The sequence below is a fragment of the Adiantum capillus-veneris genome, chromosome 5, assembly GCF_014529385.1.
Source record: "Adiantum capillus-veneris isolate H3 chromosome 5, ASM1452938v2, whole genome shotgun sequence".
Classification (NCBI taxonomy): domain Eukaryota; kingdom Viridiplantae; phylum Streptophyta; class Polypodiopsida; order Polypodiales; family Pteridaceae; genus Adiantum; species Adiantum capillus-veneris.
In genome coordinates this window covers 133,670,396-133,698,005 of record NC_140935.1, presented here as the reverse complement: position 1 = coordinate 133,698,005, position 27,610 = coordinate 133,670,396, and the positions used below count along the sequence as shown (strand labels likewise).

General features: G+C 44.2%; 1 protein-coding gene across 1 annotated transcript in view; it reads left to right on the top strand.

Moving 5' to 3' along the window:
- Window positions 1–26,156, top strand: part of LOC147458141 (uncharacterized) — a 111,291-nt gene extending 85,135 nt beyond the window's left edge. The window contains exons 2-3 of the mRNA XM_086512876.1: window positions 25,375–25,720; window positions 25,800–26,156. Of these exons, the coding sequence (XP_086369002.1) occupies window positions 25,597–25,720; window positions 25,800–25,876 (201 nt within the window). The 5' untranslated portion in view covers window positions 25,375–25,596 and the 3' untranslated portion in view covers window positions 25,877–26,156. The remainder of the gene's footprint in view (window positions 1–25,374; window positions 25,721–25,799) is intronic.
- Window positions 26,157–27,610: the final 1,454 nt, after the last annotated feature.

Here is a 27,610-nt window from a genome sequence, read left to right as displayed (position 1 = left end):
GTCTGGTAGGAAAAATTCACTTTTCTTCGCATTAATCACCAACTTGTGGTCTCGTAATGCCTAAAATACTTGAAGCAAATGTTTTCTATGTTCTGTCTTACCCTTGGAGAAAACAATGATATTGTCAAAGAAAGTGCCAACAAATAGTATGTACTATCTAAAAATCCTATCCATCATACGGTTAAATGTTGCAGGAGCAGTGGTTAAGCCAAAAGGTATCACCAAAAACTCAAATAACCCAAAAGTCGTCCGAAAGACTGTCTTGTAGACATCTCCCAGCGCGATTCGGATCTGATGATATCCGCTCTTCAAGTCGATCCTGCTAAAGCACGAGGATCCGTGTAGTCAGTCGAGTATATCATCAATCCTAGGAATCCGAAATCTGTTCTTGATGGTGATTTTGTTGAAAGCTCTATAATCGATGCACATTCTCCAAGATCCGTCTTTCTTCGAAACCAACAACACTAGAGAGCAATACGCTGAAGTACTAGGTTGGACAAGACCCTTTTCCAAGAGGTCCTTCACTAGGTTCATAATTTCTTCGTTCTGGGCTTGGCTCAAAATCGCTTCTCTCGCTCGATAGTCCACCACGATGTTGTTCTTGTGGTACTAGGGAATTCCCAAGGGGACATACAACCTTCCAAAGGTATTATGTAGAAGTCCTCGTGCCCCAAATACCCCTGACAATGCAACCGAAGTTTGCCAATGACAGGTGTAATGGCTACGTCCCTACCGGGTGCCGCTAGATTTGCCTCTGCTAGTGGTCTCATTTGATCGGGTGTGATCTCGAGCCGCGCCGCCAATTCAGGTGAAAATGAAGTTGGCCTTGGCTCCTCCATCAAAGAAAATTAGGGCTTCTTGGTCTTTCACTTTGCCCCAAGCTCGGCAAAGTTTTGTACTCTCGTCAGTCGTGCTTAGGTCAATACCCATGCAATCTGGAACCAGTCCTGCTTTCATCTTTCCTTTTCATCCACATTCCTCAACTGCTCTCGAACTCTCTGGCCTATCTACATCCTTGTCATTCTGTTCTTTCGGTGCCTTTTTAGGGCACTTCACGGAGATATGTCTAGTTTCCCCGCATCTGAAGCACTTCCCCTCTTTAATGTAAAGAGCTCTCTGTGAAAGAGTAAGCTTGGGTCATGCATCCTTCCTTTCTTTTCTGGGTTACTCTTCTTCTTTCTACTTTCATTGCTCGAAGTTTATTCATTCCTTTGTGTCATGATTTCATATGTGGGGTAGGTCAAACTACCAGAGTGAATGGCAAAACCCCATTTCAAATGACTCATGAGTTCCTAAACGGAATCTGACTTTTGCTCTAAGCAGTGATCTAGATCTTTGTAGGAAGTACCAAGGTAAACCGCGCAATCTGCTCTTTGAACGAGATCTTCTTAAATGAAGAGGCCGGTAGAAAAGAGCTCCAAAATCTCTTGCAATATGCATCCAAAGTATCCTTCTTGGTCATTTGAAGATGGTTCCAAGCACTTCGTATGTCGCGTTCTTACTCTTGAGTCAGCCAAGAAGAAATTAAAAGCCTTTTAAATTTCAATCATTTAACTGGCGCTTTCCTGTTCAATAGAAGTGTGGACCGACAAGTTTGAGCATTTCCCTTAGAGTAGGAAGTAGCCCTTCGAATCTTGGAGTGCTTTGAGTAACGCCCTCTAAAGAAAGCTATGTCAAACTGTTATATGAAGGCCAAAGCCTTCGAAGCATCTCGAAAACCAGAAAACGTATTAAATTTAACTGATTGTCCACCTTCTTTGAACTCTTTGACTTTCTTGCTTTTATCTTCCAGAAATTCATACTGATTGGCTTTGTAAAAAATCTTCTTCTTTGCATAGAATCTATGATCGTCGAAGTCCGAACTATCTGAAGACGAGTCCTATGTAGAACTGTTCGAAACCGGGTGATATTTTGATTTCTTTGCCTTTTTCTTGCCCTTTTGCTTTTTACTTCGCTTTTTGGGCTTTCTGTCTTCTTCGCTCGAATCGGAAGAGCTAGAAGAACTCGAAGAAGAACTAGGTAATCCTTCAAACCGCACACGCTTCTTCGGCTTTTTGGCCAAGGCAAAGGTAGACTCCGAACCAAATAACCAGGGAAGTCAGTTCCTTTCTTCTGCTTTTTGTCGTGCTTTTCTGGTTTGTTCTGTGCGTCAAAAAGCTGAGAAATCCGTGCATCGACCACCTCTTCTAATTCTTGCTCAATAAACATCCTTTGGGTAGGAGGTTTCTTGAGTATTGGTTTGGGGGGTGGTTTAGCAGTCTGCTGCCACTGTGCATACACCTGGTCGAAGGAGATCTGAGTCATAACTTTTGCAGATTTCGGATCCTTCGCAAAATTTAACATCATCTTCCTCCGTCGTCGATCAGTCATTGACGCTGCATCTCTTCAAGCTCCGCCGGAGTAGGCCGAGGCGGGCCATACTCCTCGCATGAATCTTCTTCGTGCTCTCCTCCCGCATCTCTGGATGGAGAGGGAGTCGACTGCTCTTTGTCTAAAGCCATAAGTGCTACGTAAAAAGAATCGGATTTTCCGGTAGAAGAGAAATCGATTGCGCTCTGATACCACTGTAACAGACTTGGACACTCCAAGTCAAGAATCTACCACGACACCACAAGAAATCACTTCAAACAGTTCACAATTCACAGATTGATTCGACACTAGCCCGACGGAGTTCCGTGCCTAGAGGTGTTGGCCCCAAAGACTGGCATCCCTTTCGGTGTTTCTTTTTATATTAATCTGCAACTCAAAGTACAAGCGAGTGGGAGGCTCTCACTCTCAGACTCTGCGTCCAGATGCTCTGAGAAGTGGGAGGCTTGCCCACTTATTTAAAGGTTTACAAGGAATTCCAAAAGCAGAGCCCCAAAAGATGAAAATCAAAAGCCTTGCCAAATAAAGAAAAAGCTCTCTCTCTCTCTCTCTCTCTCTCTCTCTCTCTCTCTCTCTCTCTCTCATGAGAGAAAATAAAGCAAAGCAAAAGAGCTCTCTCTCTCTCTCTCTCTCTCTCTCTCTCTCTCTCTCTCAAATTGCGTAGCCAAAAAGCATAAAGCAAAAATTGCCGCAAGCTGCCCTGCTTTTCTGCTGCCGCAAATTCCGCCGCAAAACGCGGGCGTCCGTACAGCCTACCACATGTCAGCCAACCCATAGAAAGCGCCGCAAATTCCGGAGGGCTGTCCGTACGGTGCAGCCACGTCATCATTCAGCAAATCTGCCATGTCAGCATTTGTGGGCAAGTGTGGGTGTATGTGAGTGTGCACTGGGCAGCCACGTCACCATTTTGTGACAGCATCTCTTCACATAGCTCTCTATGTAGGAGGCATTCTTGGCCAATAGAAATATCTCTTGACCAAAGCTAAAGTTCTCTGGATGCCTGGGTGCCCAGTGCTAGGAACATCATGGAATTCAAACAAAATCCTTTGTCGAACCTCATCGATTTCCAGTACACAAACTTTTCCTTTTCTGAACAATAGTCCACCGAATGGAATATTGTCACATCTCCTCTATCCAGGTGCATGATGTGGAAATCCAAGTTCTCTTTGTAATCAGCTAGCTCAAGCAACAAATCTGGAACCATCCGATTCCATACGTCTGTATCCTCGCCACGAGACTTCTTCACGGGATACTCATGGTCATCGTCCCGCCTCCGCAGGCTCAGTTTCTACACCAATTTTGCATCCATAAAATTATGTGAGCTTCCATTATCAAGGAGTATGGTCACGTCGTGGCCATTGATCTTCCCGGGGAAACGGAGAAGATCGTGCTTATAAAACACTTTGGTGCTAAAAGTACAATTTGTGCATGAACTGTGCGCTAAATGATGGATTTCAACTTGAATGACATCAAAGTTACCTGAGATCTTGTGAATCTGAACCAAAGGACGACCTTGCGGTTTCTTTGTCTTCTTCTTGGGGAAATCCTTGATTTGGTGACATGTCTGACCACATCCAAAGCAAATCTCCCTTCTTCTCTGTGTCAGCAACAACTGAAGAATTTTTGGCTTTCTTCTTCTCTTGAGAAGATCTCGGCGGTGATTTGGACTTTTGCTGGAATCGGGGTCACTTCCTCGAAGCGTCGTCACCGGATCGATGGTCTGAAGCTCTTTTCTTCTCATAGTTCACTCCAATCAAATGGAACGTCCTGGCCTTTGCCACTTCATCCTCGACGTCAGTCGGGGCTTTGTCCTTGATTAAGACCCAAGGGTAATCTTCATGTAATTGCAGCAGGTACATGCGCACAGCGTGCGTGGAATCCACCTTGCAGGAGATGAGCGCTTCTTTGAAAGCCGCTCTGTACTTATCAAAAGACAGAGCTTTCATCGAAAGACTCTGCATTTTGGCGTAAGCTTTCAAAGGATCCATTTTGGCGAAATCCTTCTTGAATTTTACACAAAAATCAACTCACGTTGTAGGCTTCTCAGTCATATCACGCCACCAGGTTAGCGCCTTGCTGCACAAATAAAGAGGAATCATCTGAATCTTCCGTTTATCATGCTCTCCATGGAGATCAAAGTACGTGGTCCACTGGTAAACCAGTTATTTACGGCCAGTTCCATATATTCCTTCTCCTCCCCTGAAAAATTTGTAGTTTTGTACGGAATCGTGGCATTTGGACCACCCTGTGAACGCCCAAAAGTAGCAATCTGCGTCCGCAGCTGCTAGAGATGGGTTTCGCCCTCGGAAATACGCGCAGTCGTCGATTGAGCCATATTTTCCAAAGCGGTAAGTTGAGAACTAAGCCCTTGCACAGCCCCTTCGAGAGAGGCCAAGCGAATGTTCGTCTGAACGTTCGCGGTTTCCAAAGTGGTAACTCGCTGATCAAAGCTCTAGAAGGTGCTTGTAATCCATGTGTATTGAGCATGCATGAACGGAATTTGATCATTACCTGACGCATCGTCATGCTGCGCATCTGAGCTGGAGGAATCCATGGCGAAATCCATGAGAAACTAGAGGTTTCACGAAAAATTGGGCCTTTTCTGCACTTTTTGGTCGCGAAAAGTTGAACTTTGAAGAGCGCTATGAGTCGGCATACGCGTCCGAAGGCAAGCAGGTGATGGCGGGAGCGTAGGAGTGCAAGTGGGTGAGAGAGAGGAGCAGTAGGAGAGAAGTAGAGAGCTGAAAACTGAGTCTTTCTGCCAAAAAGTCGCTCTCTGTAAGTGATTTTAATGAAACACAGGTTTCATACTTAACTTTAAATAGTTAAAAGTGTCCAGGCCACACTTAAAAAGTCACTAGGCCATTTAATAAAGGGAAAATTACCAAAATACCCCTCTAATTTGTGGAAATTCCCAAAATACCCCTCAAATTTCAAAAATTCCCAAAGTACCCCCATAATTTGTCATAAATTCCCAAAATGCCCTTCCAATTTTCCAAAATTCCCAAAATACCCTTGGTTGTGAGAGTAAATTTCTTGAAAAACAAAAAAACTTGTAGCTTTTCATAAGAAGAGTGATTGTCTACCATACAGGATGCTAAAACTGAATTTTGAGCTGGTTATGTAGGCTTTGAAGATGAATTCCTTCATTATTTTTAGACATAATTGCCTTTTTTTTGGGAGGTAATTTGCAAAAAATTACATGCTAAGCACTCAAAAACCGATCTCAATTGTCAAACAAGAATAAAGATTAGAAAATCTTGAAGATCCAACAAAAATAGATACAAGGGTATTTTGGGAATTTTTGAAATTTGAGGGGTATATTGGGAATTTCCACAAATTAGAGGGGCATTTTGGTAATTTTCCCTTTAATAAAATGCAACGAAGAGCAAGAAAAGCATAAAAAATTTAACGCTGGCTGCTCGTAATGGTGCCGCATGGGTTCACACACAGGCATCGCAGGTGTAAACTTGGGAAGGAGCACCACTTTCGCACACCCGTGCCACACACGCGTCCCCAGCCTCCAATTCAGCACCCACGTTGGGAAGATGAAAATCCAGGCTGGCAAATTGCCATGTGCAAGGATTCTCTCTCTCTCTCTCTCTCTCTCTCTCTCTCTCTCTCTCTCTCTCTCTCTCTCTTCGATTCCACCCAGGAGGCAGCAGAGAAGCACAGAGTGCACAGAGAAGGAGAGCCAACTCTCTCTCTCTCTCTCTCTCTCTCTCTCTCTCTCTCTCTCTCTCTATATATATATATATATATATATATATATATATATATATATATATATATATATATATATATATATATATATATATATGCTTCGCATAGAGAGGTTTTTAAAAGGCATATTGTATGCTGAATTTGATCTAAAATCAGCAAGTTAATGAGAAATACACTAATTTTCATCGAAAAACAGTAAAATTAATAAGTAATCCTCCCAATTTTCAACACTTTCAGCTGCCAATTTGCTGATTTTTATCAACAATCAGCAACCAAACATTATTTTTTACGTGCAAACATGCTCATGAGAAGAAGATAATCAATTAAACGGTTATTTCATCGAAACTTGCATGAAATAGTGATTATCCGACCCTAACCAGCCCATAGGTGTGCACACGGTCTATTCTGTAGCCAAGCGGGCCATAAAACAAACGGGAGGAGTGGATCTCCCGGCTACACGGACCACCTACAAACACGCGTCGGACGAACAACCCGACCATAGCCACCACCCGGCAGCTCCCCCGTGTCGGAGCCAGCGTCCGAGGACGTAGGCGTGCACCTGTAAGACAAGGCGTCCCATACCACTCGGCTTCACCTCCTTGAAGTGACCTGGCGCACTCCTAGCCTCGCGGGCTAACCACTGGCACACTACCAGTGGGGGTCGATAACTGCAAATGAGGCCTTGGCCTCCCTTTTATAATAATGGCCGACCTTACTGGCCGGGTTCACACTACGTTCGCCCGGACACTGGACGTCCATCCCGACGGCGTCTGGGCTAGATTCCCTCTCCTGTAAGCGGGACATAACAACATAGTACCTCTCCTGTAAGCAATGTACACTTCTATTGCACTGAATCCGTATGTACATGAAAAGTGCTAGCTCCAAGATCACCCCCGTATTAAGCATGTGGCAAAGCATTTGCTCTTTGCTCCATTGAATTGATCCGAGTTCCAAAATACATGGGTCGTAAACAAAAGGCTTCAAGGTAAAGCTACAATACATTCGGTGACTCTACCAGTTCACTTTCTTCCATCCGCTTTGCATCCATAGGTGGATAGTGTCACAAATTGTTGACATGTCAAGCCACTGAAGAACGTAGCCAACCTTCAGATCCCGGCCAAGGGGCCAAAACCCTAAGAAGAAGCAGCAGAAGAAGAAGAAGAAGTTTTATAGATTTATAAAGTCTTGACGAGTGGCCTAGGTTTAAAGAAGAGTTCCCACCAACTTACGGGACCCCGTCCGATGGGGTGCAAGTGACATAAAGGAATTAAAAATAAAGCAGAACACACTCAAAAGACTTTGCACAGTAAAATATGATGACGTGGAACCTGTACGGACGTTCCCTAATTCGCGGCGGATTTTTAGGAAAAATCTTGAAATTTTAGGAAAGTGTTTTTTTTGGGCCAGTTTTTCATATTTGATGCTTTTAGGCTTTGGGCCTTCAAATATGAGCCTTGGGGGCCCTCTCTGGCACTCTGCAGTGCGCAGCTTGCAAAGGAGGTGCTCCTTGGCTGTTGTACTTTGCGAATCAACAATAATAAAGAAATACCGAAAAGGGCGCCATTGTTTGGGGCCAGTGTCTCTTGGGGTGGAACTTCGCCACTCCCTGTCTTGTGTCGTGCTCACTCTCTCTCTCTTTCAATTCGGTTGTTATTGAAGTGCTAAAAGTTTGTTTAGTCTATTCTTTTATACTAGTATGTGGTGCCCGTCTTGTGACAGTGGTGTCAGAGCATCACGTGTGTGCTTTTCTGAAAGCATATCGGTCCCACAAAAGAGCAGACAGAGCAAACTAGAGGCTACTAGAATTTTTTTTGAAGTATCTTCGGGTCCCGACCCCAGGCTTATTAGTCACTCCCACCCTTATTTCATGGCACGTCGAGCGCGCTTCCGTCTTTACCGCTCATGTCTTACAAGGCATAAGCTATAAAGATCACTTGCAAGAGAAGGATCGAAGATTTGTTTCAAGTTGTTGTTTTTCTCAGAGGCAGTGCCATGCAGTGGTGGAAGTCTATAGCTTCCAAACCGCACACTCCAAGGACTTGGCAAGCTTTCAAGAAAATTTTTGCCAGAAGTTATATGGTTTCTAACATCTTCCTTCGGAGTGCAACTTCTGGCAAAGTGGGGTATCCTGAAATGCTTGCCGCGGAAACCCTAGCAGATTCAGACTTGAAATTTTTGGACATCTCTCACCAGGTGTCTCTTCTCAAGCTGATAACCTTGGAGGTCTAGTTTGATTGGTATATCTTGCAGCTACCATCACCGCCACAGGAACACTGTCTGTCGAGGCTTGTTTTGACTATTCAAGCGCTTGTGGACCATGTTGTGGTCGGCTACGACCTTATGGAAGGAACCTAACCCTAATTGTTGATGCAGGTTTCAAGATGAAAAGTCAATCGACTTTTCGAGCTTGACTGATGTCGAGATTGCTTTTTAAGTTTGAGTTCTGTTTGAGAACTTGTTGGGTGACCCTGTTTGAAATCGATGGTATCGGTTTTAAACTTGTCTTGGTGCTGATTTGAATTGTTTGACTCTGGTTTTAGTACTAGTTTTAATGATTGGTAATTTTACTCCCGGGTAGAGTACTGAGAAATGATATTTGAGAACCTTGTGGTTATTTGCGGAGGGAGTATTGAAATGTTTGAAAAGTGTTGTTTTTACTTAGTGTTTTTTTGGGGCCAGCTTTTCATATTTGATGCTTTTAGACTTTGGACCTTTATATATGAGCATTGGGGGCCCTCTCTGACACTCTGCAGGCGCGCATTGTAGAGGAGGTGCTCCCTAGCCTGTTCTACTTTGCGAATCAGTAATAATAAAGAAATACCCAAAGGGGCGCTGCGTTTGGGGCTAGTGCTCTCTTGGGGTGGAACTTCGCCACTCTCTCTCTCTCTCTCTCTCCCTCCCTCTCTCTCTCTCTCTCTCTCTCTCTCTCTCTCTCTCTCTCTCTCTCTCTCTCTCTCTCTCTCTCTCTCTCTCGCAGTTCGGTTGTTATTGAAGTGCTAAAAGTCTGTTGAGTCAGTTCTTTTCTACCGGCACGTGGTGCCCGTCTTGTGACACATAGTTTATGTGTAACAGACTTGGGCACTCCAAGTCAAGAATCAATCACGACAGCACCAAATAACCACTTCAAACCAGTTCACAGTTCACAATAGATTTGCACTGGCCTGGCGGAGTTCCATGCCTAGAGATATTGGCCCCAAAGACTGACACCCCTCTTGGTATTTCTTTATGTATTGAGACCCGAGTACAAGAGTGGATCGGGTCTCACTCTCAGACTCTGCGTCTAGATGCTCTGCAGAGTAGGAGCTCAATCCACATGTTTATTTTACAAGGGATGCCAAAAGCAAAGCCCCAAAAGCTTCGATCAAAAGCTCTCTCTCTCTCTCTCTCTCTCTCTCTCTCTCATCATCCACAATCTCTCACTTTTAATAATATAAAAGTAAGCCCAACATAGCCAAAAAGCTGCCGCAATGAGATCTCTACGCAAAAAGCTGGCCTTTCCGTAATTCACGCCGCAAAAAGCGGGTTCTGCCATACGGTGCCATGTTATTAGGTCTCCGCAATTTCCGGGATTCAGCCCTGCTGCTATTAGGGTTAGGGTTAGGGTTTTTGGCAAGTTTTAGGGTTTGCAAGTTTTAGAGTTAGGGTTAGGGTTAGGGTTTTTGGCAGATTTCACGGTTTGCAGGTTTTAGGGTTAGGGTTTTTGGTAGATTTTACGGTTTGCAGGTTTTAGGGTTAGGGTTTCTAGAATTAGGGTTTTCAGTAGCAATTAGGGTTTCGGCTCTCGGGTAGACTCGTCATCACTTTGTGATATCATGAACTTCATTAAATAACGTTTTACAACTTTTCCCTTTACTTTTATGTCTTTATATGCCAAAATCTACTCATGACCACATATGAGTGAATATGCACACATAGCTTTTCAATGATGGGAGTTACACACTCTGAATGGCCAAGACATGCCAAACCTGCCACAATTGTGTACCCCATCTCTTCAGCTTTAATGCCCTACTTGATAGCCAACTCTCGTGAGATAAAGTTTGCCTTTGCACCGGGATAAAAGAAAATTACGCGTTCTTTGATCCCTGACTTTACCCCACGCTCTACATAGCCTATTGGCGTCATAATTTGGCTTATCCCCCACCATATCTGGCACTAAACCGTCCGCAAATTTGGGCTTCTTTCCTTTCCTTTCCTCTTTGTCATATGGTCCTCTTCTTCTTTGGACAATCCGCAGGAAAGTGACCAGGCTGCTCACAGATAAATCAATTACCCTCAACCATTAAAGCCTTCTTCTCCTACAAAGGCTTATCCACAAAACGCTTTTTCCCGATGCCTTGGATTCCAATGTCTTCTCCTTTCAACAAGCTGAAAGTAGAGCTTTACAAAACTTCCGATTGTACTCTTCCAAATTTTTGCACTAGCCGCATTGAATTGGTGCCAATCTGTCATAACATCAACTTGAAACTCATTTGACAACCATGCAAATGCAAAACTCTATTTGAAATAAACCCATGTGGACGTTGTTTGTCCTTGTATTAATAAAGTTCTCCACCATTGACGCGCATTTTCTTTTAAGAAAGTGGTAGCTTTCCAAATCATGTAAAATTCCCACCTAATATGCAGTATCAAATTGTTGGAGGAAGATAAGAGCCTTTGAACAAGGATCGAATGATAGTGCATCTCAAGGTTCCGCCAATTGAAACTGACGTGCCAATGGACACGGGAGGCTAGCGAGGCTACCCAAAGGTCCTAGTGCATAAGGACAGAAAGGAAAGGGAATCAATTAATAAATCAAAGAATTCCACAGATCTAGATTGAGGTGCCAAGGATGGGGAGGCCAAAAGGGCTACCAACAGGTCCTAGGACACGAGAAAAGAACAGAAAGGTAAGCTAGGTCCACCGGATAATTTCGTCAAGGGTACTTTTTGGCCCTCGATACAAAGTGGATGGAGGAAGAGAGCCTCGCAAATTCTCTTCATAGAGAGGTGTACCTTGAAGCTTTTGGGCTATTAGCAATGTCTATGCTAAAGGTTACTGATGAATCAGAAGGTTGAATCAGGTGCGGTGCAGACTGCACAAGAGGGGAGCCACTCCACTCCTTTGTCACAGATTGTCTAGATTGAATAAAGTCACTAATTTCTCTTTGATACTTTAGAGCATTGCCAAGCTGACAGTATTTTTCGTAATAACTTTAAGAATTTTGTGCGCCAAATTTAAAATTTCCTTGATTGAATGGAAAACATGTGCTCTTTTATGTGTGTATTGTTAGAGACTGTCACAAATGGAAGCGCACACAAATAATCAACAAGATGAAAACAAATAATCTTTAAACTAAACAGAGTTGAGGGAGAAGTTCGACACAGTATTTGGGACCAAAAGATGGGCTGGTCCCCCCCCCCCCCCCCCCCCCCCCCCCCCCTTAGAGAGAATCGTTTATTAGGGAGAATCTTCTTACAAGCACAAGAACAGGAGTAAACCCCTCTGTTCTAATTCTCTGACTCGATGGTCGTTTCTTCCCGTAAGGGAAATCCGAGAGGCGAGCTCTCAATCCTTTTTCCGTCTGTACTTGGAGTCAAGACTCCGCAGACAATTTCCGAATTCCGTTCTCGGAATTCCCAAGCGTAGGCCGAACCCTTCCCGCTTCTCCTTTGCGATGAAGTACCCGCAAACACACACACAAACACAGGACAAGTATTCGTACGGCGAATCCACGATAGATACCTGTCGCTCTTGTACGGGAACAGCGACTTCCGTGCTTCGTAGTCTCGCGATCTCTTGTGTTTTCTAGCGGCAGAGTCTTCTCTTGCTAGCGTTGGCAACTCCTTCCTTTGAGTGAGGACATGGGATGCTTTTATAGCTCCCTAGCCACGACAGGAATAACTGAGCGGAGGTTGTCCGTGTAGAGATCACGGCCGATTTTTTTTTATTTTTTTTATTTTTGTTGTTCTACCCGAAATAGGAAGAGAGAATTCACTGGCAAATTTTGTTGCTTTATTTTCTAAGTGGCTGCCCAGTTATTAAGTGGTCGGTCGGCAAATTTTAAAATTGGTCTGAACCAGACCAAAAAGTCAATAAAACCTTATAAGTTAAAAACAATGCTTTTCACAACACTTCCCAGGCGTCCCTGGATGCAACCACATGCACAAATGCAATGCAAACATAGATTCCTCGCGGAAAAGCTTCTGCTCTTCCAGGAAAACTCGTTAAAATATTCCTCTTTTTAAGAAAAGCTTCTCAGAACCCATCTTTATTCTTGTGCTTGCGTCTTTACACGTATTCCTCTTTCCAGTTCGGGTTTCTTGCCAAAGCAACGAGATATTCCCTTGCCGATGCTCCCATCAGCCCATCACGTGACGCATCAGAAATATTCGTTTCCCGGTCTCTCCTACCGAACTAACGGAAAAACCCCTTCGTGATGCTTAATGTCACCCATCATATGACACATCAGAGTTTTCCGTTCGTGATGGCTTTTAATAATTCTAGTAGATCTACAGTTCCTAACCTTACGGTTCAAGTGTACATCTTTGAATATATTAATTTCAATAAAAAGAAATTACTTGAGAAAATAAGAAAATAAGAAATTAGTCCATTTAGCAACATCTCTCTGGCTTCTAAACAGTTGTCCTCAATTGTAGTGCTTGTACATATCCTTCCAGAATCTCGGGATAGGATTCTAATTCCTGCTCGATCATCCACTGAGCATCTAGAGTAGAATAATTCTTGAACTTTACCAAATACTTTCGTGTAATCTTCCCGAACTTAAGTGGCCGCTCGTGATGATGCATACAACTTTGGTGATCTGCTCTGGTTGGAGTATTTCTTCCGTTTCCTCAACCTCGGGAGGTTCCTCAGCAACAGGCTGACTTGGAGGCGGTCCCACATATGGCCCGAGTAAACTAACATGGAAAGCATTGTGGATGTTCCACTTAGATGGTAAGTCTAATCGGAACGTCGCATCGTTCACTTGGTCAATTATCTTAAACAACCCATAATAGCGATTGGAAAGTTTTACCACTTTCCCTTTATGAGTCGCTTGTTTCTTTAGTCTTGCCTTCTCAAACTTGAGTAAGACTAATTGACCAACGGTTAAGTCTAGATTCCTTTTGTGCTTGTCTGCAGCTTTCTTATGTTTTTCGTGAGAGCTGAAAATTGCTCTCTTAACTTCCCCGTAGGCCGTGTCTAAATCCCAAACAAACTCATCTACTGCAAAAATATTATACGCAAAGGCTTACCATAGAGAATCCCCGTAGGCCGTGTCTAAATCCCGAACAAACTCATCTACTGCAAAAATATTATACGCAAAGGCTTACCATAGAGAATCTCAAAAGGTGCTTTCTCCATAGACGAATTCACGGTATTGTTATACGCGTACTCAACAAGAGGCAAATACTTCTCCCAGTCAGACTGCCTTTCTGACACATAAGATTTCAGCATATCCAATACTGTGGAATTAGTGATCTCACTCTGCCCATCCATTTGAGGATAATATGCAGAAGAAAAATTCAACTTTGTGCCAAGGTTATCAAACAAGGCACGCCAAAAGTTGCCTGTCATGCAAGGATCTCGATCACTCACGAACAGCTCATGATGCTTAAAGATCTGTGCTAGAAAAATTATAGCCATATGGTCTGCTTTGATTGTTTTCTTGACTGGAATAAAGTGAGCTTGCTTGCTAAATCTATCCACGATGGTCCAGATCGCATCATTTTCGATTTGAGTCTTTGGGAGATCCATAATAAAATCCATGGCAATACTCTCCCAGGGTTGATCAAGCACAGGTAAATGTTGGAGTAACCCAGGCGTCTTATGCCGATCATACTTTACTTTTTGGCAAACGAAGCATTCCCTAACATATTGATCAATGTCTGCTTTAAGGCTTGGCCAAAAGAAATATATTTCCAATGCTAAGGTCGTAGGGAGAATTCCCCGATGATCCGCATATGTTGAAGCATGTGCTTCTTCCATGATTTTCTTTCTCAATGGTTCTGCCACGCAAATTGATTGGTGATGATAGAGGTAACCATCCCGAATAGAATAGGGATATTCATCCTCTCTGTTGTTCTGGAACTTATTCCAAGTGGAGGAGAAGTCTGGGTCATTCGGATACAACTCTGGAAGTGATTCGAGTTCTTGGTGATACACAGAAGTAATGCGTTCACCCTAGGCCGTCTAAACAATGCGTCTGCAAACCACATTCTTACTCCCAGCCATATGGAGCATCTGGCAGTGAAACATGGACGAAAAGTTGGCCCATCTCATTTGCCTCTCAAATAATTTCCATTGCGTAAGAAGATACCACAAACTCTGGTGATCGGTTTTGATCACAAAATCCGCTCCTAGAAGATAATGCTTCCAGGTAGACAAGGCGTGGATCACAGCCATAAGTTCCTTCTCATAGATCGAAGCATGCAATTCTGCATCCTTAAGTCGTCTACTTTCATAAGCCACTGCATTGGCTTCTTGGTTAAGCATTGCACCGATGCAATCACCTGGAGCATCGCAATGAACCTTGAATGGTTCCCTTAAGTCTGGCACTATGAAAATAGGTCCATGCCTAATAGGTACTTTAGACTACCAAAGGCACGTTGTTGTCTTGATCCCCACCTGAAAGGGATCTTTTTCCTTGTTAGGTCATGAAGTGATCCTGCTACTTGAGCAAAGCCTCGGATAAACCTCCGATAGTAAGAACATTATCCCAAAAAACTTCGTACATCATGTACCGTAGTGGGAGTTGGCCAATCTTGCACGACTTGGATCTTTGCTGGATCCACTTTCACTTGGTTTTGTGAGACTATATGGCCGAGATAGTGTATCTCAGTGATGAAGAATTCACTGTTTTTTGCATTCACATGCAACTCATACTTTCGCAATTCCAGAAACACTATATCCAAGTGCTTCCAATGTTCCTCCTTGGTCTTTGAAAAGACGAGTATGTCATCAAAGAACACTCCTATGAAAGCTCGGTGTGGGCTGAAAATTCGATCTATCATTCGATTGAATGTGGCAGGAGCATTACCAAAAATTCATAAAGTCCAAAAGTTGTGCGAAAGGTAGTCTTATGGACATCTTCAAGGGCTACGCGTATTTGATGATACCCGCTTTTTAAGTCAATGTGACTAAAGATGCTTGCTCCATGCAACTTATCGAGAATATCATCAATCCGGGGTATTGGAAAGCGATTCTTGATAGTGATCTTGTTTAGAGATCGATAATCTATGCACATTCGAAAAATGCTGCCTTTCTTCTACACCAGTAGAACTAGAGAGCAGTAAGGCGAAGTACTTGGTCGTACTATACCTTTTCCTAGAAGGTCATTGACTTGCTTCAAAATTTCCTCTTGTTGAGCAAGACTAACCCGATAAGGGGGTAGGTTTGGGGGAGAGCTACCGGGTACGAGATCAATGCGATGATCTTCCAAACGTTCCGGAGGTAGCTTGTTTGGTAGAGTGTCCGTGAAACAATCTTTATACTTTTCAAGAAATTGAAAACGTTTAATTTCCAAACTAGAGAGCGAACCCTCATTAGTTTTATCTCTTGCACGTGCAAAAATCAAGTAAGCAAAAATGCACTTCTTTATTTCCTTCTTCATGGAGATATCCCCTGCATCAGCAAAAATTTTAATGTTCTTGCCCTCATGCTCAAAAGCGAGGGTCTTTTCTACATAATCAAGGACAGGTTGGATATGGTAATGCCATGGCATACCCAAGATGATATCACATCCCTCGATAGGTGCCATCAAAAATCATTCGTTGTCCTTGTATTCACCAATCCGAGGATTGAGTTGTCCTTGCACGGGAGTTTGCATTGGTGGTCAACCCCTCGAATGCCGATCCGGAGTGACTGGAGTTCCAAGCTGAGCTGGTGTAAGGCCCAAGCGTTCTGCAGTTTCTCGTGAGATGAAGTTGTCCGTTGATCTAGGGTCGTAGAGGATCAACACCCGCTAGTTATTCACAGATCCCTAGCCTTTAAGGAGCTAGCACTTTTGTTTCTCGGTTTCTGTATTCTTTTGCACATCAAGAATGGAATTCAAGCTCGGTGGAGCGGGTTCCTTCTTTGATTGTTCCTTCTTCGAAGATGCTTGTACCTGCCGTTGCTGCCGAACAGGGCAGTCGGGCTTCATATGTCCTTTTTCACCACAATAGAAACACTTTCTTTGTTCTTTAAAGATTTGTACTTGGTTCGGTGTGAGATACTTAAGCCGTTTTTCGGTACCCTTTGGCTTCTTAGGCTCATCTGGGTCCTCTGTGGAACGCTTTTTGCCTTGGTTGCCATGGTCATCATAGACCGCTCTTTGCCTTGCACGGTATGTGCTATGTTCTTTCCGTCTGGGGGTACCAATGGAATGTAAATCCTCGGCAATGATTGCTGACTCCATCATCCGCTGAAGGGTGTTGTGTGGGTACACCTTCATTCTCTTCCGAAGCGGTGGTTGAAAACCTGCTTCAAACTTTCGCATCTTTTCCTCGTCGAAAATCTTCATAAAAGGCGTAACTTTCAGAAGAACCAACCAAAACTTGTCAACATAAGCGGTGTCTTTCTCTTGTTCCTTCTGGGCAAGCCAGTCCCATTCCTTCCAAATGTCCTTCTTGAAATCAGGTGAAAGAAATTGTTCATAGAATTCAGCTTTGAATTGAGCCCAGGTTCTGGCTTGAGTACCTTCCAGAATTTTGGCTAGCCACCAATTGCTTGCAGTCTCCTTGAGATGCATCCCAACATGACGCAACTTGGATTTTTCAGTGAAGTTTCTGTTGGCAAAAGTTTCAGTGAAGTCTCCATCCTGTGTAGTTATCAAACTTCACATCCTTGACACAAGATTTGGAAATCCGCATCTTGCGGTGACGTCTTGTCACAACTCGGTGTCGTGGCTGCCCAGTACACACATTCTCTGGCAAGGACTCCCGGGTGCAGCCAGGAGTGATGATGTGGCTGCCCTGTACGGCCGCTGAAATGCTGACGTGGCAAGGCAGTATGGACACCACCAGGCAAATGCAAAACTCCTGTCATGAGGTAGGCATTAGGGACGTCCGCTTTTTGCGGCGCTTTTTACGGAAATTCGCTGGCAGCTTTTGGTTACGTAGAATCTACGCCATGCCTGAGAGAGAGGGAGCTTTATTTATTTAAAGCTTTGTTCTATTTCTTCCCAAGGCTTGTGAGAGAATATGCTTTATTTTAAAATCTTTTAATTCTCAGCTTTTGTGGCTCTGCTTTTGGCATCCCCTTGTAAACCTTTAAATAAGTGGGCAGGCCTCCCACTTCTCAGAGCATCTGGACGCGGAGTCTGAGAGTGAGAGCCTCCCACTCGCTTATACTTTGAGTTGCAGATTAATACAAAAAGAAATACCGAAAGGGACGCCAGTCTTTGGGGCCAATATCTCTAGGCACGGAACTCCGCGGGGCCAGTGCCAAATAAATTGTGTACTGTGAACTGTTTTGAAGTGTATTCTTGTGGTATCGTGGTAGAATCTTGACTTGGAGTGTCCAGGTCTGTTACAGTGGTATAAGAGCACGGCCGATTTCTCATCTACGGGAAATCCGATCCTTTTTACACAACACTTATGGCTTCACACAATGATCAGTCAACTTCCTCTGCATCTGGAGATGCGGGAAGAGATCACAACGAAGATTCACGCGAGGAGTACGGCCCGCCTCGTCCTACTTAGGCGGAGATCGAAGAGATGGAGCGTCGACGATTGATCAGCGATGCAACAAAGATAATGCTAAATTTTGCAAAGGACCCAAAATTTGCGAAATTTATGAGCCAAACCTCCTTCGACGAGGTGCATTCTTAGTGGCGGCAGACCACTGAACCACCCCTCAAACTGGCCCTAAGAAACCTCCTACTCCAAGGATGTATACAGAGCAAGAATTAGAAGAGGTGGGTGATGCACAAATTGCTCAGCTTTTTGACGCACAAAACAAAGCAGAAAAGCACGACAAAAAGCAGAAGAAAGGCACTGAGTTGCCGGGTTATTTGGGTCGTCGGTCTACATTTTTATTGGCAAGAAAGCAGAAGAAGCGTGTTCGATTTGAAGGAGTACCCAATTCTTCTTCTTCTTCTTCTTCTTCTTCTTCTGACAGTTCTTCTAGCTCCTCTAACTCAAGCGAAGAAGGCAGAAAAGGCAAAAAGCAAAGCTTCGGAAAGGGCTAGAAAAAGGCAAAGAAGCCTAAATCTTGCCCTGTGGTTGACAGTTCTATAGAGGAATCGTCTTCATATAATTCGGACTCTGACGACAGCAGCTTTTATTCAAAGAAGAAGAATGTTAATAAACCTAACTAGTATGACTCTCTGAAAGATAAAAGCAAGAAAGTATGAGTGTTTAAGGAAGTTGGACGGTCAATTAAATTTGACACATTTTTTGGTTATAGAGATGCTTCGAAGGCTTTGTCTTTTATACAACAGTTTAACATAGATTTCTCAGGAGGGCGTTACTCAGAGCACTCCAAGATTCGGAGGGCTGCCTCTTACTCTAAGGGAAATGCTCGAACTTGGTGGTCCACTCTTCTATTAACCAAGACAGCGCCGGTTAAATGGTTGAAATTCAAAAGGCTTTTTATTTCTTCTTAGCTGACTTGAGAGTATGAACGCAACATACGAACTGCTTGGAACCATCTTTGGATGACCGAGAAGGACACAAAGGAAGATTCTGGAGCTCTTTTCTACCCACCTCTCAATTTAAGAAGATCTCGTTCAAAGAACAGATTGAGCGGTTTACCTTGGGTCTTCTTACAGAGATCCGAGATCATTGCTTAGAACAAATGTCAGCTTCCATTCAGGAGCTGATGAGTCATGCGAAACGGGGTTGTGCCATTCACTCAAGCAGTATGACCTACCCCACAGATGAAATCATGACGCAAGGGCCGAACAGACTTCGAAAAATAAAAGTAGGAAGAGGAAGAGCAACCCAAAAAAGAAAGAAAAGGATGCACGACCCAAACTCGCTCCTCGGGAGAGGGCTCTTTACATCAAAGAGGGGAAGTGCTTTGGATGCGGGGAAACTGGGCATATCTCTGCGAAGTGCCCTAAAAAGGCACCAAAAGAACAGAACGACAAGGATGAAGAAAGGCCTGAGATTTCGAAAGCAGCTGAGGAACGTGGACGAAAAGACAAGATGAAAACAGGAGTGGTTCCAGATTGCGTGGGTACTGACCCAAGCACGATGGACAAGAGTACAGAACTTTGCCGAGCTTGGGGCAAAGTAAAAGACCAAGAAGCCCTGATCTTCTTTGATGGAGGAGCTAAGGCCAACTTCATTTCACCTGAATTGGCGGCGCGGCTCGAGATCACACCCGATCAGATGGGACCACTAGCAGAGGCAGTTCTAGTGGCACCTAGCAGGGACATAGCCATTACACCTGTCATTGGCAAACTTCGGTTGCATTGTCAAGGGTATTTGGGGCATGAGGACCTCTATATAATGCCTTTGGAAGGTTGCGATGTCCTCTTGGGAATTCCCTGGTACCACAAGAACAACACTATGGTCAACTATCGAGCGAGAACAGCGACTTTGACTACACAGAACGGCGGAACCATTGTACTAGATGTAAAACTTAAGGACGAGTCTATCCCTATTCTATGAGAATCGTCCATTTCAAAATTAATGAAATCCAATCTGTTTGTTTACTCGATCTTCTTGAGAGAGATGAATGATGAGAATTGGACAAATATGTCTGAACTTGATAAAGAACGCCAAGATTTTCTCCACACTCATGTCGATTGCTTCTCAGAGGGCCTACCAGGCGAGTTACCACCCTCTCGTCCTGAAGATCATACTACTGATCTGATATCTGGAAGCACACCACTGAACCGGCCACCTTACCGTGTGAGCCGAGCCGAGAATGAAGAAATTATGAACCAAGTGAAAAACCTCTTAAAAACAGGTCTTGTCCAGCCTAGTACTTCACCGTACTGCTCTCCAATGTTGTTGGTTTTGAAGAAAGAAGAATCTTGAAGAATGTGCATCGATTATAGAGCTCTCAACAAAATCACCATCAAGAACAGATTTCCGATTCCTAGGATCGATGATATACTCGACAGATTACAGGGATCTTTGTGCTTTAGCAGGATTGATTTGAAGAGTGGATATCATCAGATCAGAATCGCACCGGGAGATGTCTACAAGACAGCCTTTGGAACGACTTTTGGGTTATTTGAGTTTTTGGTGATGCCTTTTGGACTAACCAATGCTCCTGGGACATTTAACCAGATGATGATGGACAAGATTTTTCGCGAGCACAGACTATTTGTTGGCACTTTCATTGACGACATCATTGTTTTCTCCAAGGATGAGGCAAAATATAGAGAACATCTGCTTCAGGTCTTTCAGGCATTACGAGATCACAAGTTGGTGATGCGAAGAAAAGTGATTTTTTCCTACCAGAGATACACTTTTTGGGACACATTGTCTCAGCAGCAGGAGTGCAAATGGACTCAGCCAAGATAGAGACTATTCGTTATTGGCCTGATGTGAAGAATGTCCATGAAGTTAGAAGCTTCTTGGGCTTTTGTTCGTAGTACACGCGGTTCATTAGAAATTTTGCAGAGATTACTTCCCTTTTGCATATCTTGACACAGAAAGGAGTCTCTTTCTCGTGGGGACCTAGAGAGGTGACTGCCTTTCAGACTTTGAAAGGGAAATTGACTACAGGACCAGTTTTGACTTTGTCGGATATGCAGAAGTCATTTGAAGTATATTGTGATGCTTGTGGTCGTAGTCTGGGTGCGGTCTTAATGCAAGAAGTAATTCAAGTGTTGAAGTCATTCAAGTGTTCTACAACTGAACCACTCTCTACCATTTTTAGATGGACTTATTGCTTCATGAGAAATACTTTTCTAGATGTTGATGGTTTCTTGTAGTGGTCGTCAAGGGACATACTTTGTTGGACGCTGATGGTTTCTTGTAGAGGCCGTCAAGGGACTTCATCAAGTCCTCAATGGTCTTCTTCTCCAAAATGTTGAAAGCCACTACTGAGACCAAGAATAGCCAAATTGTTTCCAATGATTCCCGGGTTGGCCATCCATCGCACATCATGTAGATTGCATGGGCAGACACTTTTAGTACGTTTCCGGCCGGTCATTTTCTGAGCCTGGCTGGGTGCACACATTTTTAGCCATTTTTAGCATGTTATGTTTTTTGCACCAGTTACACCTTTTTGCCCTATGTCAACCTAAGATACTATAATAAGAATGCTTAGGGTCTTGTAGCTCGTGGACGTCGTCGAGCACTGCTCGCCTCAGCCTGCTGTTTGAAGGGTCACTCCCCTTGGTGGGTTTGGAAGTCGGAGGGGTATAGCTCTTTGAAAGAAATCTGTAAGTTGTGACTGTCTCCCCCCCCCCCCCCCCCCCCCCCTCCCTTCCTTGGTATTTATGTAGGTGGCTGCAGAAGTGTGTCCCTGTGCCTCTATATCTCTAGCAAGTAGCGCCCCAACTCTCTCTGATCTCGAGAGTGCATGATATCTCTGAAGGTAGGCTACCCTCTGAATAGGGGCTCGTATTGACCTCTGGTACCTGCATAAGCTCTGCATCTGCAAACAAAATGCTCATCGCTCTCCACTCTCTTTCTGCATACTCTACGCACTCTCCTCCATGGGAATGTCATGAGCTTGCCCCACCTCGATCTCTAATCCGTGTGATGACACTCTGAGCTAACCAATTGCCACCCGTGAGCTGTGGGGCATGTGGGTGTCCATATAGCATGATCGTTGTATGAACCCATCCTCTCTATAGTGTGACATCTTTGGCCGGAGGGTGGATGTGATCCAAGTTTGTTTGATATAGAGGTACCAGAGAGCGTGTCGGATCACTATTTTTCTCTCAATGTGCGAGATATGAAGTTTGGGGAAGTGAGGGTCGTACAGGAAAGGTGACAAACTCTCCAAGTCAAGGCCGTGTGCTCTGAACCATGCTCCAATTTGTGTGTACCATGCTCTGTCGTATCCTGTCTTTGATATCTGTATAGCTGACTCAAATGCTCATTGTGTGAGTCTGTCGGTCTGGAGCTCTCGCACTCTCTGGATGAAGCATACCGTCTTGAAAAGTGCCTCCACTACCATGGGGGGGTGGCAAGCTCTGCCTTGATGATGTCTGACGGCACCGTGTGCTTACCTTGAAACATGCGAGAAATCATATAGATCTGTGGTCTCTCAAATCGTGCCCATTGGCTATCTGTCAAGGTGCCCATACTGTTGCCACATACATCAGGGTGGAGTGACTAATGTGTCGAATAGCCACCCCTTTGTGCGAGGCTCCCGAAAGTGTGCTCAACGGCCACTCCGCTCTAATCTAGCATGGCGAGTGCTGCATATCCTCTGATGAGTCTGCCAATGACGGCCTGTGCCATGGAGAAGGGCCCATGTCTGCTGGTGAATTTGACTCCCAGGTAGATGTAGGAGGTGACCACCTCTACTAATCCTCCTGCTGCTGTAAATTTGGCTGCTCGTCGAACTGCTCTAGAGTTGTGGAAGATCATGGTCTTGGTTTTTCCAAGATTCAGTATGAGTCCCCTGTCTATACAAAACTCATCCAAATGGGTCTATAGGCCCTCTGGTGACTTTGAAATCAATAAAATGTCCTCAACATATAGCATAATCTCGACTGTGGTACCTGCTAGGTCCGCTCATGTCCCTCCTGCTTGTAGGATGGGGTCGGAGATCTCGTCGATCTAGAGTTCGAAGAGGGTTGGGGAGAGGGGGCATCCTTGCTTAACACCAATGATGTGAGACTCTGACGTACCTAGTGCGCAACGAACTCTTCCAATCACTCTCTCATAGAGAGCGTAGATGGCCCATATCATCTGCGAAGGTATCCCCAAACTCTGGAGTCGTCGAAAGAGCCTCTTCCGTGGGACAATATCAAATGCTTTGTGGAAATCCACAAAGCAGTAGTAAATCCTCTTCTTCCGCACCTTTGTCCCATCAATGAGGCAGTGCAGACTGAAGATGTGGTCGATAGTAGAGAAGGTCTGCCTAAAAGGTGCGTGGCCAGGAGCCCGTAGGGCCTCAACCTCCCCCACCTTCATCTCTAGTCTGTGTGATGACACTCTGAGCTAACCATTTGCCACGCGTCAGCTGTGTGGCATGTGGGTGTCCATATAGCATGGTCGTTGTATGAACTCCTCCTCCAGTATGGTAAGAAAATGGTATTCGTAGTGTGACATCTTCGTTCGGAGGGGGGATGTGATCCAAGTTTGTGTGATATAGAGGTGCCAGAGATCCTGTCGGATGACTATGTTTCTCTGTAGGGTTTCCATGGCAAGCATTTCAGGATACCTCACTCTGCCAGAAGTTGCACTTCGAAGGAAGATGTCAGAAACCATATATCTTCGGGCAATTTTTATTTTTATTTTTTCCTTGAAAGCTTGCCAAGTACTTGGAGTATGCTGCTTGGTAGCTGTAGACATCAACATCTGCATGGCACTGCTTCAGAGAACAACAGTGACTTAAAACAAATCTGGATCCTTCTCTTGCAAGTGATCTTAATTGGCTTATGCCATGTAAGACATGAGCGGTGAAGACGGGAGCGCGCCCGATGCGCGATGAAGTAAGGGTGGGAATGAATGGCTAATAAGTCCGGGTTGCAGGGTGAAGATACCTCGAATAAAGCTTTGTCTGCTCTTTTGTGGGACCGGTATGCTTTTAGAAAAGCACACGCTTGATGCTTTGATACCACTGTCACAAGGCAGGCACCACGTGCCAATAGAAAAGAACAGACTGAACAGACTTTTAGCAGTTCAATAACAACTGAAAGAGAGAGAGAGACGACACGTGAAACGGAGTGGTAGAATTCGACCCCAGAGAGTATTGGCCCCAAACCTTGGCGCCCCTTTCGGTATTTCTTTATATTGCATCAACACAGTACAAGCTGGTACTCCAGACTCTGCACCTTCGCCAGGAAGCATGCCAGAGAATGAGCCCTAGCCTCATATTTAAAGGCCCTTGGCCTAAAAAGCAGTTTACATGAAAAGCTTTCAAACTCAAAAGCTTCTGGTCCAAAAAGCAATGCCAAAAGCTGCCAACATAAATCACGAAAATCCATACAACCTGCCACGTCATCGGCTAGCGCAAAACGCGGAAATCTCCCTACTGCCCTTAGGGTTAGGGTTAGTGTTAGGGTTTCTACAGTTAGGGTTTTTGGCAAAAATTAGGGTTAGGGTTTTTGCTCTCAGGTAGGCACGTCATCACTTTGTGACAGTTTAGGCCCCTCGGCCACATCTGTACGTTGGCTCCATTCTTTAGGCTTGACACGTTAGCAGTTTGTTAAAAAGCAGTTTACATGAAAAGCTTTCAAACTCAAAAGCTTCTGGTCCAAAAAGCAATGCCAAAAGCTACCATCGTAAATCACGGAAATCCATACAACCTGCCACATCATGAGCCAGCGCAAAACGCAGAAATCTCCTTGCTGTCCTTAGGGTTAGGGTTTCTACAATTTTAGGGTTTTTGGCAGCAAAATTAGGGTTTGTAGGTTTTAGGGTTAGGGTTACTAGAATTAGGGTTTCAACAGTTAGGGTTTTTGGCAAAAATTAGGGTTAGGGTTTTTGCTCTCGGGCAGCCACGTCATCACTTTGTGACAGTTTAGGTCCATCTGCCACATCTGTAAGTAGGCTCCATTCTTTAGGCTTGACACGTTAGCAGTTTCTTACAGCCACCTCTCCCGATCCTCGTGTGGTGTGCTCGTGGGTGCTTTCTCGATGTGAGGACTCCGAATGAATTACGAAAGCCTTGGATCTTTGGTAGACTCCGCTCTGGACTCTCAAGTGTCTCTGTTAGAAGAATGATGTCCCGTCCTCTCATCACCTCCTCAAGTCTCTCTGGGTGTGTCCATAGATCCCCGTTGCAGCTCCAAACTGCGAGGTTGATCTCCTCATGTGTCCAATAGGCCGCGAGTCTCTATGCGATGGTCTTGCCATCAATGATGATACTACCATATCGGTATACCGCCTTCTTCCCTTTTTTACGAGCTTTTTTGACTCTAGGAATGCATGCTCGGTGGTGGTCCTGTTGCATCTTGGTGAGGTCGTCCTCAAGATAGATAGGTGGCGTGCAGATGCAACACGCAGTAGCAAATAGCACGGTAGCACGCAGAGGTGTAGCAGTAGCAGCAGGGCAGTGCGCAGGTGCTTCAACAGGGCAGTGCGCAGGTGCTTCAGCAAGGCAGCGTGCAGGTGGAGTGCCCAGCAGCAGCAAGCAGTTGCAGCAGCAGGGCAGTGTGCACAGAGAGAGAGAGAGAGAGAGAGAGAGAGAGAGAGAGAGAGAGAGAGAGAGATTATTTAACAAATAATTTGTTTGTAGGTACGGGGCATCATGAAAATGTTTATCAGTAAACAAGGAGTGAAAGGCGATTCAACAGAAAAAAATCCGGTTGAGTACTTAAAAGATATATGGAAAAAGATTATATCAAACAATAAAAGGTTTTGAAATTGCCTTCATAATAAGTTTCCAAAGGCATCAAGCGAAGATATTATAAGCCTCCTTTGCAAAACCCAAGACTTGTTCAACCAATACCATCATGCTATGGTGAATGTCGGAGATAGGTTCCTTATTGATGAAAAAGATCCTCGTGTCAAGGATATCATTACTTGCATGACACATGAGGTTCACATAAAGGTGGAGTTCCTTGCAGCAGCAACAGCAGCATGTAATCTCTCTCTCTCTCTCTCTCTCTCTCTCTCTCTCTCATATGTGTGTGAATAAGAAGAGGAAATGTTGATATGCAGGTGAAGATACCAAGGCAAGTGATGGTACCAATGCAAGTGATGCACGTTTCTTGAACTCCATAGGAGTGAATCACTGACTTTCTTGCCTACAGATCTTTGTTGCCTGTCATTCCAGTTATGGTTCTTGTCCTCGTTCTAGTTATGGTTAATTTGCTTACAGATCTCTGCTGCTTGTCGTTCCAGTTGTGGCCTTCTCTGCTGCTTTTTTTTCAGTCACGGTTTATCTCCTCAACTCCATAGGAGCGGATGGTTAACAGTCTATTTGTTGCTTATAGCTAGGTTTCCCTCTATTCTCGGTACCTTCTACTATAATTCAAAAGCTTCATTGGACCAGCATAAACATGCTTTTCTAAAATCTATTATGCTGCTGTTGTTTTGTGAATTCTAAACTCTATGATGCTGCTGTTGTTTCGTGAATTCCATACCGCAAAAGCTTGCTTGGATCTCAGATAGTTGAAACCCATGCTAGTACACCTCTTTTCCCACCCAGCATCTCGGCTCTTTGTGTCACAAATAGTGTGTGCCGTGCACATTCTTCTATGCTTTGATTAGAATATATGGAATGCTTGTTGGATTTCCTACTTTAATGCAGTAGTAAGTGCAAGCGCTGTATTGATTAGCATAATCATACTTTTGGCATTGTTTCATGCTTATGGTACTATGTGTGTTTGCCAAAGACTGCTTATGTTCTGAAAATCATGCGTACAACTGACGAACTTTTTACAGGCAAGGTGCATTTATTTCTAGCTTTGGCTATCGAGATATCCCCCTTCTTGCTAACCCCAACGATGGAAATCTCTGCGTTCTTGTAAGCCAATAGCACAACAGGCTTGCAAATGTACTTTCTACACAAAACCTCATAATATTGCAAGTATAGAGTAGTTCTCTTGTTTTATTTTCATTACATCTAAGGAATGTGTACAAATTGGGAGTGCATGATGATGTAGCGGGTCTACTCATTTTCAATCTGTCTGAAGCTTTTTTGGATTTTCTTTGATTTTCACGGTTTAATTGTACTATATATGTACAGAATTCATATATATATACTATATATAGACGATGGGGGGATGCAGGCTTCAGACACACATTCTCTACTGTGGACCAAATCTTCACTCTCAGATGCCTGATAGAGCAGTCACGAAGCCGAGGGAGACGCCTCTATTGTTACTTTGTGGACTTCCGCAAAGCCTTTGACACAGTCCCCAGAGAGAGACTACTACAGCGACTCATATCTCTTGGGATACCCCCGGACATGATATGGCCATATATGCTTTGTATGAGAGAGTGTCAAGCAGGGTCAGATGCCCAGGAGGACTATCAGATAGCATCACTAGCACCATTGGGGTGACACAAGGGTGTCCACGCTCCCCTACTCTATTTGGTCTGTACATAGATGATATGGAGACCTACATCCGACAAAGAGGAGGATCAGGCGCCGACCTATCAGGCACTCAAGTACATATTATGCTATATGTTGATGACACTATTTTACTCGCAGAGTCACAGGAGGATCTCCAACTCCACATACATGCTCTAGAATTATTTTGTACACAGAGAGGAGTGGCAGTGAACCTTGGCAAGACCAAGGTTTTGATATTCCACACATCAGGCATTATTTGGAGGAGATAAGTTTTTCCTTTTGAGGGCAGCCAGATTGAGGTAGTAGAGTCATATGTATACTTGGGCATCACCTTTATAGCCAGGACTAGCCGCTTCTCTATGGCACAAGCAGCCCAAGATATGGCTATTTGACACTTTGGTGACACCAGCTCTTGTATACGCTGTCCCAGTGTGGACCGCAAGATTATCAT